Consider the following 15,569-nt stretch of genomic DNA (forward strand, 5'->3'; position numbering starts at 1 on the left):
AAAGTGAAGCAGTTGGAGAGGGAGGCTAAACAGGCTGCTCACTGGACCAACCAGAGAAATAGAGAATTTAAGTTTCAAGATCTAACAGACAGTTTAAGTTTAATGTACATCAATGATGCTCTAAACGGCTATATCTTACAATAAAAATTATTATTCTGAGTTATTATTAAATTTGTCAAACTCATTAGACTGAATTAATTTCTTTATTGTCTAATTACCAGTATTTAAATGGAAATGGAAACAAAGTTGATGAGATGCAGAATCATTTTCATAATGAGCACAGCTTCAGAAAATGTCACATACGTAACAGTCAGAAAAACATTTCAAGCAGCCATTGTATCTGCCACATAATGCACCGTGACTTCATAGTTAGTGCATTACGTAGTTCAGTAAACTTTTATTCAGTATAAAAAAAGAACATGCTCTAGGTTCTTATCATACAGTATGCCTCCAGGGCGCAGCAGGGATACAAATATCACGCACTTCTGTCCTCTGCATGCTGCTTTTTTATGCATTATTGTATGATATTATTTTATTTTGCTATAGTAAACTATTATATTACTGATTGATCTATGTAATCAGGCCATTTTAGCTGGTCTCTGAACAGTTAAGACCATGTAAAAGATTCATGAAGGGAAAATATATGGTTTTGCTTAAATATTCTTGCATTTCAGTTAGAAAAGTCTCTTATCTGCTATGTCATCTCACGTGCCACAGTTTTATTTGTATCATGTAAACTGTCAAGTTATATTGGTTCATATAAGCTATCATTAATAATCTCTGTGTGATTTTAAATACTTTTATCCCAGAGGTTTCATTTTACTTGGAAATAAAGGTAGATTAATTTTTTTTTAATATTAAATATTATTTAATATGAAAAGATAAATATCGTTAAAAAAATATATATATTCACATTTATTGTAATTCTCCTCAGAAATTCAGCTCAGAGAATAGATATTAATGTTCCAGTCAAATGTGTTGATTCAGGTTTCATTGTGGCAGTGGAACTAATATAAGTTTGTTTGGACCGTCTTTATATCTTGTATTTTATAAGATATTGCTGGGATTCGTCTCCAATATAACTAACTCTCTACACAAAAGGCTTCACTCTCATAATGAAAGGAGATTTATCTGATTGTACTGCTTGTACAATACAAGGAATAAGGAAAAAGTGGCCAGGAAACGGTACTGTTCATGTCGATGGGTTGATTCCGAGATGGGCAGCAGCTCTGTTACTATGCTGATAGTAATTCAAGCTATTTGAAATTGAATATGTCATCTCCTCTAGGAAACGGCCCCCGATTTTTCCGAGATCACTTGAGTTTATCTTATCGTGTTTCTTTGAACAGCTTCAAGCCTCGTCACATGTCTTACAATACAACTCATCATCTTTTTGATGAGAACTACAGAGAGGCAATATCGATGAAGAAAACCTGAACTGACACATGTGGACAAGCCAAATGAAGATGTACAATACTTCCATCAAAGGAAAATTGAATGCGTAATAACAATGTCCTGGAGAATCTGGGCTGACAAGCAATATCTGAAGATGTATTGAGAATGTTTGTTCTTATACGCTGAGACGTTAAAAAAGGAAATTCTTTTTCCCTCTAACTGGACCGTTCATCAGGTGTGATGACAGGGATGACAGAGTTCCCAAAGCCAATAAGGAAACGACTCGTTTAAATGCACAGGTTTAATAGCGCATGCATACGACTGTGAATCAGAAAAAGCTCTTTCACTTTTACCACCCTTGACCTCAAGAGTCCTTTAGAAACTGCTGAAACGAGTTCACGACAAGCTGCCAAATGTCTTGTAAGATGTCTGAGTGTATGTCATGTTTAATAGCTCATCCACTGTGAACATTTACTTTGCTAATGCAAGTCATTTACACCAGATGAGTTTGTCAGCTTCATATCTTCTTGTGAAGAACCCACCTCAATTTTCTAGAATGGTGAGTGTCTTACTTTTTCATGCTTTGAGAGTCGGTGCCGACTGCACTGACAGAGATTGTAATTGGTTCTGTTGTGTGTGGAATCTGTTCATTAATATAAGACAGAGGCTTTCAAGCAGGCAGAACTGAGACCATATCTTTATTTTATTACATACATGCATAATTTATGTTATAAAAACACCAGATATCCAGGGGAGGGAAAAATTCATTGAATAACAATATGGCCAAAGTTGATTGGGTAAGTAATTTTAGTTTTGTGGAGGAAAACTAAGAAAAGAAGAACTCACAAACAATTATTAATTAGCATTTTTTACAACTGATCACTTTATCCTTTGGGATTGTAGACTTTATTTTCATCATGTCAAACCTAAAAGTTGAGGTCAAGTTACGTTCCTATTGTCATATTAATTAGAGTCAGATACTTTGGTTTGTGTTTTCCCACAGAAGCTATTATAAGTGTGGGGGGGGAAAGATAAAAGGTCTTTATAAAGGTTTGGGCAGAATAATTAAACTATTATTATCAAATTATATTTTATATTATATTTTATATTATTATCAAATTATATTTTAAAGCTTTGAAAATCACAATGTAAGGACTGGCCAAAAAAACACATATTGGAAAAAGACATGGGAATGGGAAGGATGCCATGATTTTTTCCTCTAATAGAAACTATTTTAATGTGAAGAGGCTCATGAAGTCATCACTGGTGAAAGTAAAAGGGACACATTGCTCATCGGAGCAAGGACTCTTAGTCAGCCTGACTGCAGCGCCGAAAATGAAACCTGTGGTTGCTTTTGTTCTCCTCTATTAGCGATGAAAAATAAGCAGTTCTGGCTTGCAAAAGGCTTTCTTACATGCTTTCACATTATTTCCCCAGAGTAAGTGAAACTGTTCCAAATTAGTCGAATGCAACATTAACATGGTTCAAATCTTCCTGAACCACATTTATTTTGATATTTTGACAAACATTTTATTAGGCAGGGTTATGTAACAGATGTGATGTAAGCCTGGAGTTACGAGGGCACTGTGCATGTAAATATAGATTTCGTGGCACTTAAAAGCTTTATGCAAGTGCACTCTTGTTGACAAGACAGGGCCTTTTTTGACACTGCAGACTGTATTCTAAACTAGTCTGTGTAGGCATATGAAAAAACAACTTAAAAACAGGTAATACTGCCACACACAAAATACATTGTATTTATAAATGTATAAAATAGAAAAATGCTGGATGACCTGCCTTACCGAGCCGTAGCTTGAGCCGAAGTGGAATTCTACCAGTAGACGAACAGCCATCCTCGGTGAGATGCTCCGATGCCCAATGGACGTTCCTCAGGGATGCTGAGACCGGCCTGCCAGCAGGTCGACTGCGTTCTGGTTCATCTCGGCTGGTTTGGCTATTGTCTAGCCTGGCGTGGTTGATGGGCGACGGTGCTGGGAGATTGTCATTTGCCAAATGAGATTAGACCCAGATTGTCATTTTTTTTCAGTATGACCACAGGCAAAAATGGAAAACCTTGGACTTGACTTAATAGTAGAAGAAAACTAAAGCTTCAAGGAGCCAAAGGAATATTAACAATCTCAACTCTCACAACAACAACCAAGTGTTTGAGCATCATAGTTTTCTTCCATGGGGCGGTCAGAGTCCATGGGGGTCAAGTATTCTAAGCAGCTAAGGTACTGGAGTTGACGCCTCTCATCAAAAGTCTTACTCCCAAGGTGTAACTTATTCCTGGAGATGTTGATGTGGATTCTACTTGTCCTACTGTTAAGGACTCTCCCAAATTCTTCTTTGGTTTGTTTATGGATAAGATGTGTATCTTTATGGGGCGCCAGACGGCCATTCCTCCCTAGTTGTGATCCATTGGAAAACGATCATGTGAATTTCACTCTCCCTGGATTTGGGAAGAATGCATCTGTGAGTTGAGGTGTCGTAAACCCTGCTTGGATCACTACACACCCATGGGCAGTGTGCACCTTGTAATGCACAACATCTTTATCCCTCACTCAGAAGCTTTGGCACAGCACTGTAAACTATTCTGCTCAGGGTCACTGTAGTTATTAATTCAAAAGCAATAACCAAACTTTCTGTCGATGATATATCCTGAGGTTTGACTGAGCATTACAAATTTTTTTTTCTAAAGGAAAAAAGAACAAAAAAAATCCACATTTGGGCACAAAAACCTTCAACAGAAACCTTCCATCACAATATAATGGGCCAGAACAAATGCACTGTTCAACATGTTCAGCTGAGGAACTGGTTCGATTTCCAAGTTCACAACAAAAAGGGTACTGTTAATTGTTGCTCTTATTTGAATAATGTAGTCATATTTAAATAACAAGCACACTATCAAAGCAGTGATGCAAAAGAAACATCTTGTCATTTTAGGTTTTTGGTCATCATTCTTGCCATTTCCATCAATCTTATTGATCTTTTAAGCTAAAATGCATTGTGACAACAGTGCTTTGCTTGCTACACTCTTAAGTTGTGTCATGCAATGTATGCATCATCTGAGTCTCGTGCTTTAGAATGAAAATGTAAATACTCAAGGCAGATTTTACATTTGTGCTTTCTTCTTCTTTGTGGAAAGGATTGGGTGGGAAAGCGTGACACATAAGTGATATGCAGAGTCGATTATGCATGCAACTTTCACACCTTGGTGTAAATGATGTAACAACTTAACTGTGATTAATTGAAAAAGATCCTTGAAACTGAGTTAGTTTTTGACACCTCAAGAGGAAGCGTAAAAAGTCTCACAATGATGGGTGTCGATAAGTGTGAAAGCAAAAGGTAGTTAACGATCAACGCCCACTTTATAATGTGTTAATATAACCATTTAGTTGAATTGAATGGCCCTTTTTCAAGTGATGAGGTCCTTTAGGTTGTAATTGCCTACATTGCTGTAGCCTCTGTGACTCTATTTTTGTTTTATAATCCTCCTAAGTACAAATGTGTACATGTTTGCAACAGAGAGCAGAATGTGATGCACATTAAAAGGGTAATGAAGTCATTAAAAGAAAGTAGACATCTCTCATACTATTTTGAACTGTAAGCAATCAGATTGTCCAAGGAAACTAAAGGCCCTTTGACTAACTGAACTAACTTACTTGCACGCTGCCGCATTTTATATTCATAAAATATGAACAACATGCAAATGAAAAAAATACTCTCTGGTGCAAAGAATGACAATGCTCCAAGATTAACGTGTTATGACATATCCAGCTCAGTGTGTCTCATTTAGCATAATGTATTCTGACAAAGGATCTCCGAAGGATCTTATTTACACTCTGAGCATGTCCCGAGGCTAAGCTACGTCACATTCTCTGATGGCTGCCACTTCTACATGTACTCAAACGGTGGTCCCTTTGTAGGAGTAGAGGACTGTGACGAATTGGTACTCAGCCAGCTTTGCTTCACTGAATCATAAAACATAAGTCATCGCAGCCCATTACCTCATCCCGGTGTGAGGTATGTGTTGGAGAGTTCAGAACACTGCGCGGGTTTGGGCGTGAAAAATAATTTACAAAGTACAGTCAAACTCCACAATGTGCTGTCCAGTGTACTGACAAAGATTCCTTCATTATCCATCCATCCATTATCTATACCCGCTATATCCTTTGCAGGGTCACGGGGGTCTCCTTCATTAAAAAATGGTAATTAAATCAAATTTGCACGTTCTCCTCATGCGTGGGTTTCCCCTGGGTGAGCTTCCTCCCACAGTCCAAAAAGGTCTATGTTAGGTTGAAGATGTTCAATTGCCTCAGAGTGTGAGTGTGTATGGTTGTTTGCCTATATGATGCCCTGCCATTTACTGGCAACCTGTCCAGGGTGAACCCCTGCCTTTCACCTGCAATGTGCTTGGATAGGCTTCCAGGATTAAACAGGTACAGAAAAAGCATGAAGGAAAGAAAATCTTGCTCAGCACCAAACTTATACGTATAATGCCTGTGTTTTTCAGCAATTTTTCATGTATGTGTGTAATGGGGAGTCAAATATGCTTCACTCACTAAGCACATGGCCATCGGTTGTTTGATTGTGATATATTGGCCCGACAAGTTAATGATGCCTTAGCAAATATTGAATAGCTCATCTCTCTGATTATCTGACAATGGCTTTTTTTCCACAGAGCACAATGTCATTAACATAGAAAGACAAATTACAATAAAGCATCCAATATACACATAATGTTCTCAAAAGAATCCTTAGGCACCCCTAGATTTGTTTTTTTTATCAAAGTTTTATTGATATCCATATTCATTTTAGAGTCTCCAAAATATGCAAACAGAAAATAAACCTTGGTCTTAAAATCTGCATTGGCCAATGCAGAGTATAACATTTTTTTAAAAAGGCATTTCTTTGCTTTGAAAGATATATGGGTGTTTGAAATTACTCTCAAAATCAAAAACCTGAGTATAAAATCATTTTGACTATGTTTGAAGCTGCTTTAGTCTGAAAGGTAATCTTACATTGAGCTGCTTAAATTTGCAGGATGAGGAGACATCGTGGTACCAGATCAGTGTAGAATCATGCAGCTTCCCCATGTTTATATCTGCTTAACTTTACATCTCGCTGTAGTTACCGTTACTCAGAAATGGTTGGTTAAAGTATAAAATGGCTTGGACGGGAGTGCTTGTTCTAAGTCTTACACCTGTGCATTAACACTAGCTTTTTTAAATCCAGAAATGTGTTCACGCTTGCACCTCTGTCACTGCATGGTAAGCTGCAAGTACTCAGATGCCATCCTCATAACTGTCAGAAAACTGAGTGGGGAATGCTGGATGCTTCAAACTCTCAATTTTTTGCCTCTAGTTGACAAATTAGAAGTGACTGGACACTCATTTTTTACATTTAAGGTCAAAAAGAGGACAGCAGTGCATCTTGGGTGCAGACAACATCACTGCTTTGGTCTCATAAGAAAGGACAGAGATTAGACGGATAACAAAGAAAATTGTGTTGATTTCTTTTTAAGTTTGAAAATGACAAAAAGTCAAATGTTGGTCATAATTTGGTTATAACAACTAAAGAAGAGTTTGTTGTCATTTCTGGGAAGAGTACAACAATAGTTTACTCCTCCCCAACAACAAGGTACTCTGTCTCCATATGGAGATATGGTTGAAAAGGAAGCTGTTGAACTGTATTCCTGTGGCATTTTGACCAAAGTATCCCTCAGATGTGGCATTAGTACCTCAGGGAAATGTCTCAACTTTTTAAAAAGGGCAAAATAAGTCGCCTTGAATAAAGAGATTGAAAAAATAAATAAATGTGGGTGCCATTTAAAGGGGACCTATTATGGCATTTAATACCTATTTTAAACAGGCCTTGAATGTCTTAAAAACAAGATTTTGTTCGTTTTTGCTAAATAAATTAGAAATTCAGCCCCTGAGCCATCTCTTTATCTTCCCATTCTCTAACCTCATTCTCTATGCAGGATTCTGAGTGGGCGGGGCTATGATAATGAGGCACTGTGCTGATTGGCTGCCTGAATGACGCGATACACCGCTACGAAAAAAAATGGCTGAAGCTCCAGCCGGTGGAGTTAGTTGTGGGCGTGGTTTCACGCATCGGAGGCCAACCGATGCAAATTGCATTTTGGTTACGTAACGACGGGAGCAGAATCTGAACGGCTCGTAGAAGCCACATCACACTGGATGGCTCATCCGGGCGGCTGTACAGACACTGCAGAATTTGGTTGCTTTCCTCCTTCTCTGAGTTGGCAGGCTGAGGGGAGACCACTTTCTATATGTTAAAGCAAGAAAAAACGTGTTTTTCATAATAGGTCCCCTTTAAACTTTGATCAAACAACAAAGCAAAGGATGCCTAAGACTTTTGTGCAGAACTGTACATGCATAAACCTGTCAAACACAATCTTTCAACTAATATCAGGTGCTTAAATTACCTATGTTCTGCTGTCCAACTTGCCTCCTGGCTTTCACATAAATGCTACACCCCTAACAAGACATCAGTAAAGCTGAAGGAATGTATCAATATTGCAATCACCATCTCATTTTAGAACTACTAATCTGACAGAAGGTGGTGGCATTAGTGGGAAGCCAGCCAAAAAAAAAAACCCACCCACAGGCCCTAAAGGATTTAATGCTAAGCTGCTAGTTCCAGACACTCCAGGACACCTTCTGGTGTTGTTTGTCCACACCCTGACTGGTCAGAGCTGTTTGGCAGCACAAGCAGGAATCACACAGCATCAGATGGGTGCTCATAATGTTATGGCTAATCAGTATGAGATTGGCTTTTGTTCTGTTAAGCAATTTGTGTTATACTTTCGCTGAATAGTGCTCTATAAACAAGGCTGAGTTCATTTGAGAGTCATTAGGGCCCGAGCACTTGCAGTGCGAAGGCCCTATTGTAATTGCAGGAATTATTCTTCTTCTTCTTCTTCTTCTTATTGTTCTGACAAAAGGAAGGCCTTTTTGCCCCCCTAAACGTGCCCAAAAAGTCACCAAATTTTGCATGCAAGCCAGGTCTGGCGAAAAATTTGATATTTAATGGTTTGCATTAATGGGCGTGGCCTAACGGCTCAACAGCGCCCCCTAGAAAACTTTGTGCCTCAAGCCCCACAATGCGGTTTGTCGTACATGCACGAAAATCTGTACACACCTGTATCAGTACACAACTTAAAGAAAAGTCTCTGGGCATCATGTCGAGAAACCGAACAGGAAGTCGGCCATTTTGAATTAATCGCGTCATTTTGGCGAAATTGATGCCTTCCTTCGGCAGTTAATACGGCCCGAACCGTAACGTGCACCCAGGTGTGTTATACATAAAAATGTGCGTCTCCATCCTCCGACACCACGCATTACTTTTCTCTTTCAAAAGCGTTACCGTGGCGACGCTAGACGCCAAAAAGTGCGCCCACCCTTCATCTGATTGGTTCAGATAGAAAAAAATTTTGCGCCTCAAGCCCCATAATACGGTTTGACGTACATGAACGAAAATCGGTACACACCTGTATCATGTCGCAACTAAAAGAAAAGTCTCTTGGAGCCATGGCCGAAACCGAACAGGAAGTCGGCCATTTTGAACATTCTGAATTAATCGCGTAATTTTGGAGCAATATGAGCCATTCCTTCGAGAATTAATACGGCCCGAACCGTATCGTGAACCCAGATGTGTTATACATCAAAATGTGCGTCTCTATCCTGCGACTACACGCATTACTTTTCTCTTTCAAAAGTGTTACCGTGGCGGCGCTAGACGCCAAAAGGCGCGGCCCCCCTTCATCTGATTGGTCCATATTTGATAGTACCCCAAAAGTCACCAAATTTTGCATGCAAGCAGGGCCTGGCGATAAATTTGATGTTTCATGGTTTGGATTAATGGGCGTGGAAAAATGGCTCAACAGCGCCCCCCGGAAAACTTTGTGCCTCAAGCCCCACAATACGGTTTGACGTACATGCACGAAAATCGGTACACACCTGTATCATGGCACAACTTAAAGAAAAGTCTCTTGGAGCCATGGCCGAAACCGAACAGGAAGTCGGCCATTTTGAAATCTGATTGGTCCATATTTGATAGTTCTCCAAAAGTCACCAAATTTTGCATGCAAGCCAGGCTTGGCGATAAATTTGATATTTCATGGTTTGCATTAATGGGTGTGGCCTAATGGCTCAACAGCGCCCCCTAGAATACTTTTCTCTGCCATAACTTTTGAAAGGTTTGACATAGGAAGTTGTGGGTGGTGACATGGGATTCTGTAATGAGTCCTTAAGCTTTGTTGGCCTTAATTAGCCCCGCCCCTTCTTCTGATTGGTTGTCCCTTTTTTCTGCTATAACTTTTGAATGTTTTGACATAGGAAGTCGTGGGTGGTGTCATTTCTGATATGCTTATAGGGGCGGTGGCCGTGAGTGCGAGGGCCCGTTCATCGCTGCTTGCAGCTTTAATTGTATTTGCTTTTTGTATATATAAAGCATTTGGTTTCTGCATAAGGATAAAAAAAAATGGTCCACTTGCTTCCTGTGTGGAAAACGCATTGACTGCTTGTCTTAAGGACAGGTTGTATCCAATCAAATTTCGCCAAGATTTGTTTGGAAGACAATTGTTGTCAGTTGCAAAACTCACCATTCTACCCATCAAATAATATTCATTGATTGTTGCTTAGTATGAGTGACAGTGGTTTCAGAAATCAATATATAGCACAGAAACCCTCCTCATTTCCTTCCCTACACGGATGCAGCAAGAATAAATGCCTTTTTTGTCTAAATGTTCTGTTCTTATTGTTTACATATAATAGCAGCGAGATAAAGATTAATTAGTTTTAAGCTGGGAATTGGTGGTCAACAGGCTTTCAGAATTCACACGTTTTGAAAGAAAAAAAGAACTGGTGTATCCTTTTATGTTTGTTATTTATTTGTATTTTAAAAAATAGAGAGAAACCAGAGCAACCAGAGGAAACCCTGTTGCTGTTCTGTTACTTTCAGGAACAAGATTAATATTTTAAGAATAGATGTTGATTTTTACCCAGAATATTTTCTTCTTTTCTTGTTTGTGAGACGTTTGTGTAATGCAGTCATATGCATGTCCACCAACAAGACGACTCAAACATTAATGAATTAAGAGAGGCCACTTTTGGATCTGGCCTCTCTTCTGAGTCCAGTTTCGATGTTTCAGACGTGACTTCAATTTTCTTTGAAAGTTACAAGGTTGAATCTATGGCATGGGTATAAACTGTGTTGTTGATCTAAAGCCATATTCGGGCTGTAAATGTTATTGGCAGGGTCCCAACTAGATTGTTTTCGGGGGGTTTCAGCTAAATTAACTCATATTTTCGTATTTTCATATATTCGTGTTTCGGATGAATTCTAAATGCGTGTATGGGAAAAAGAAAGTCCATCTTCTATTAGTTTTAAAATGTATATGCATCTAATCTTTACAAAAGAAAGTGGAAAAAATGGGTACATACCAGTTCTTATAATAAATATTATGTAATAGAATAGAATATTATACATCCATCCTTCTATCCATCCACCCAGCTTCTTGTGTGGATGGCTAAGCTTCTGAGTGGGACACACCCCAGAAAACCTCACTATGGAAGCATCCAGGAGACATCCTAACCAGATCCCCTCATCTGGCTCTTACTTACCAACTTTACACTTATTTACAACACATGCATTGTAAGTGGGTAAAACCTTAAAAATGGAAATGTATTCAAATGACTTCCAGAGTCAAGACCGTAGTAGCCAATTCTCCTTAGACATTTATAAACTCTACAGTTTCATCTGTGTTCAGGACCACTCTTTTGTCACCCCAAATCCTTCTGTTTTAAAGACCATATACTGAAATCTATTCACACATAAAAGAAGAATAGATGCAGATACTGAGCATTTGGTTATTTATTTAGCTTACTTTTTGTGCATAAATCTGATGATTGACAATTAATTCTACTGGATAGTTTTAAAAAAGTCTTAACATGATTATGAGTCAGAGAAAATTAATAATAATACATCTACAGGAGTCATTATAATCAATGTGTCTGGCAATATGTTTTCTCTTTTGATAAAATAAACACAGTACTATATTGCTTTTGCTGGTTAGTTTCTTGAGTTGCCTGAATAATTCCACATGTCCTCAACGCATATTTTATCATCCTAAATGATAATCAATAAAATATTCTATAAACTTGAGTCTTTAAAAGCATAGATTGCCTAAATGACCTTCTACTAATGCAAATACAGTCCAGTTTTACTTTTTTAAGACTTTAGCAAAGCTTAAGTCCTGGATGATTGGGCAGTTTTATTAGGTCATCTCAAGATCTGGATATGTGGGTTAAGCAGTCAGTCGTTTTAGGAGCACTCAGGTTAGCAGATTGTTGCCAATTAAAAAAGATAACTTCCGCCCTCTCAAATGCTCTTATCACTTTCCCGCCTCATTGTCTTTACTTTCCTCTGTATTAACATATTCTTGCTATTGTAGGCTGGACATGAACACCATTCTTTCCTTTTTCTTTTTCAGAACAAGAGCTTGAAAACTAAGCTACTTTCAGGACACAAACGTTGTGATGCCTACGCTGAAGAGGTAAGGATTTTCAATTAGTGTATTCTGTTGGACCACATTCTTGTTTAATTCTTAGTATCAGCTAATTAATTGTTTGTTGTTCGTTGAATGGATTGTTGCTGCCTAGTGACTTTCTGAGCAACTTGTCCCCAACAGTGAGCATTTTGATGGCTCTGCAGCACAAACTGACAGCTATGGTCATAGAGAGAACAGCTTTGAAGGCATTTCGTTTTTTGCAGCCAATTTTTTTTCTTCTTTTGACTCAGTTCTGCCGCAGCCAATACCATCATCCAGGTTCATATTGATGCCCTAAGCTTTTAGCTGCTACTTTAACCTTTCTGCTGACCAACGCTCAAGCTGTAATTTAGCCAGGAAGTTACTTACAAAGCAGTCAGTCTGTCAGGCATCCTGGTGGCATGCTGCGGTCAGTGCAGCGTGTGTAACGGTGGCACTTTTTACAGTCTCAGTTGGTGAAACACAGATTTTCTACAGCATATCGTATCAATTTTACAACATGATGTAGTCTGATGATATCAACAGCTTGATAGATGACAACCTTGGTGTTGGAATTAAGATTTTAGAGAAACTCACTGTTCAAAAACTCCAAACATATTAGATAAGATGTGTTTGATCAGTGCTAAAAAATGTTTTTTATTTTTTTCTCTCTGTTTTTTTCATGTGACAATTATGTGAACATTTTTTTGGATTGGTAGATATCAATGTTGAAACTATTTTCTTTAAATAAATAAAATAACTTTGAGCTTCAGGGTTTCTCTTTTTATCAGCTGCAGTATACATATGATGTCCTGTTAAAGCTGTTGGATGACTGGGGTCACACATCTAACAGTGAGGGAGGGGCAGACCAGACTGGTTTCTTGCCATACACAGACTGCAGATGTACAGTATAAGATTCCTTTAGCCAATAGGGGGGCACAACACTTCCAGATCGATGTACAGTATTTTGGGGAGAATTACCATTGCATGTCTTCATTTTGCAACCACCTTATTCCCTGCCTGTGTTTTGTAAAACCTTCACTAAACACATTTCAGTGATTCATTGTCAGTAACGTACCTAAAAATGATATCAAGGTTCTAAACTAAACACAACCTCCAGTGACATCAAACTGCTGTGTGTTTGTGGAGGAATCATTGCAAAATTAATATTTGGAACGTTGCGTACTGACAGGTATGATGGGATGACAGGAAAAAGCACCTCATGTCAGGAAGAGAATAGTGGGAGCCCAGAAAAATGTCTCATCCTTCTTGTGTGTTGGGGTACATCCACACACAGGGTGGAACAGGGAGCTGTGAAGGGAGAGCAAATTGTAGTTACTACTTTTTTTGCTCCCGGCAAGCTCAAAAAGCTTTTTAAATAATAAATAACTTAGCTATCTACATTTATTTTGCTCAGGATAGTTTGTTAAATTTTTGGGGATTTTTTTTTTTTTTTTTAATTCACAAATTCAGCCTTTTTTAAAGTTTAATGCAGTCATGCATCACAAACATGTATCTTAAAAGGGATTTTTATTACTATAGTGTTGGAGACTTAGCTTAACAAGTTACAGATGCGGACAAATTATTGGTACCCAGCCATTAGAGAGAAAAAAACCCAAATTAAATTAGTATCACAAGTGTCTTCAATGTTCCAGTCAGCCTGCTTATTTAAAGAGTGAAAATTCATCCCTTTGCTGTTTGATATCATGGTGTTCACCATGCGGAACATGGACCAGAGAAAACAGACAGAAACAGTTAGGGGAGACCATCTTTAAGCAGCTTCATGTTCCTGTAACAGCAGTTGTAAATTTCATTCAGAAGTTTAGGGTCACAGGACTATAGCTTAGCTCCCTGAACATGGACACAAGAGGAAAAAAGTGACGACAAATCAAAGAGACAGATCATATGAGTGACAAGCAAAGAGCCCAGAGCAACTTCCAAAGACTCAAGGTGAATGTTAAAGATCAAGGTATGTCAGTGACAGATCACACCATCTGTCGCTGTTTGAACCGAAGTGGAGTAAATGGAAGATGACAGACGTAGACTCCACTGTTGAAAGTAAATTGTAAAAGAGTGAGATTGAAATTTGTCAAAAAGTCTGCACTCTCTCAGAAGCCCTGAGAGTGTCTTTTGGACAGATGAGACAAAACTGGAGCTTTTTGGAAAATAACAGCAATAATTAAAGCTGCAAGCAGCGATGAACGGGCCCTCGCACTCACGGCCACCGCCCCCCATAAGCATATCAGAAATGACACCACCCACGACTTCCTATGTCAAACCATTCAAAAGTTATAGCAGAAAAAAGGGACAACCAATCAGAAGAAGGGGCGGGGCTAATTCAGGCCAATGAAGGTCAAGGACTCCATACAGAATCTGATGACACCACCCACGACTCTCTATGTCAAACCATTCAAAAGTTATAGCAGAAAATCGGGACAACCAATCAGAAGAAGGGGCGGGGCTAATAAGGTCAAAGAAGCTCAAGGACTCATTACAGAATCCCATGACACCACCCACGACTCTCTATGTCAAAACATTCAAATGTTAGAGCAGGAAATAGGGACAACCAATCAGAAGAAGGGGCGGGGCTCATTTTCACCAATTATGGTCAAGGACTTAATACCTAGTCCCATGACACCACCCACGACTCTTTATGTCAAACCTTTCAAAAGTTATGGCAGAGAAAAGTATTCTAGTGGGCGCTGTTGAGCCGTTAGGCCACACCCATTAATGCAAACCGTGAAATATCAAATGTATCGACAGGCCTGGCTTTTCTTTAAGTTGCGACATGATACAGGTGTGTACCGATTTTTGTTCATGTACGTCAAACCGTATTATGGGGCTTGAGGCGCAAAGTTTTTTCTGTCTGAACCAATCAGATGAAGGGTGGGCGCGCTTTTTGCCGTCTAGCGTCGCCACGGTAACACTTTTGAAAGAGAAAAGTAATGCGTGGTGTCGGAGGATGGAGACGCACGTTTTGATGTATAACACACCTGGGTGCACGTTACGGTTCGGGCCGCATTAATGACCGAAGAAATGGCATAAATTGCGCCAAAATTACACGATTAATTCAAAATGTTCAAAATGGCCGACTTCCTGTTGGGTTTCGGCCATGGCGCCAAGAGACTTTTCTTTAAGTTGTTACATGATACATGTGTGTACCGATTTTGGTGCATGTACGTCGAACCGTATTGTGGGGCTTGAGGCACAAAGTTTTCTAGGGGGCGCTGTTGAGCCATTAGGTCCCGCCCATTAATGCAAACCATTAAATATCACATTTTTCACCAGACCTGGCTCAGTGTTTCGAGAGGAGGTAGTAAAACGTTTTTACTTTTAAGTTTAACAGCACACTGGTTGGATGAAAGCTTCGTGCCACACAGTACAATTCTAAACACAACTTTTATCTTATTTCTAAAGATAAAGGAAGCTCTGAAAACCTTAAAAGGAACCCTGGCTATTAAGACATGTAGAAGATAAATGTTGGTATCAATTATAACAATGTGATATAAAAAACCTTTTAGATGTCTTCGTTTTTATAAAATTTGAAAATATAATTTAACATGTAGGTCGCCATTGTTGTTTACATTCTGGGTAGTGACGTCAGACGGTGGCACCT

General features: G+C 38.9%; 1 protein-coding gene across 1 annotated transcript in view; it reads left to right on the forward strand.

Moving 5' to 3' along the window:
- luzp2 (leucine zipper protein 2) overlaps window positions 1-15,569 on the forward strand; it is a 242,615-nt gene that overhangs the window by 154,170 nt on the left and 72,876 nt on the right. The window contains exon 6 of the mRNA XM_061709270.1: window positions 11,918-11,980. Within this exon, the coding sequence (XP_061565254.1) occupies window positions 11,918-11,980 (63 nt within the window). The remainder of the gene's footprint in view (window positions 1-11,917; window positions 11,981-15,569) is intronic.

Source organism: Cololabis saira, chromosome 2, assembly GCF_033807715.1.
Source record: "Cololabis saira isolate AMF1-May2022 chromosome 2, fColSai1.1, whole genome shotgun sequence".
In the NCBI taxonomy this organism is placed as follows: Eukaryota; Metazoa; Chordata; class Actinopteri; order Beloniformes; family Belonidae; genus Cololabis; species Cololabis saira.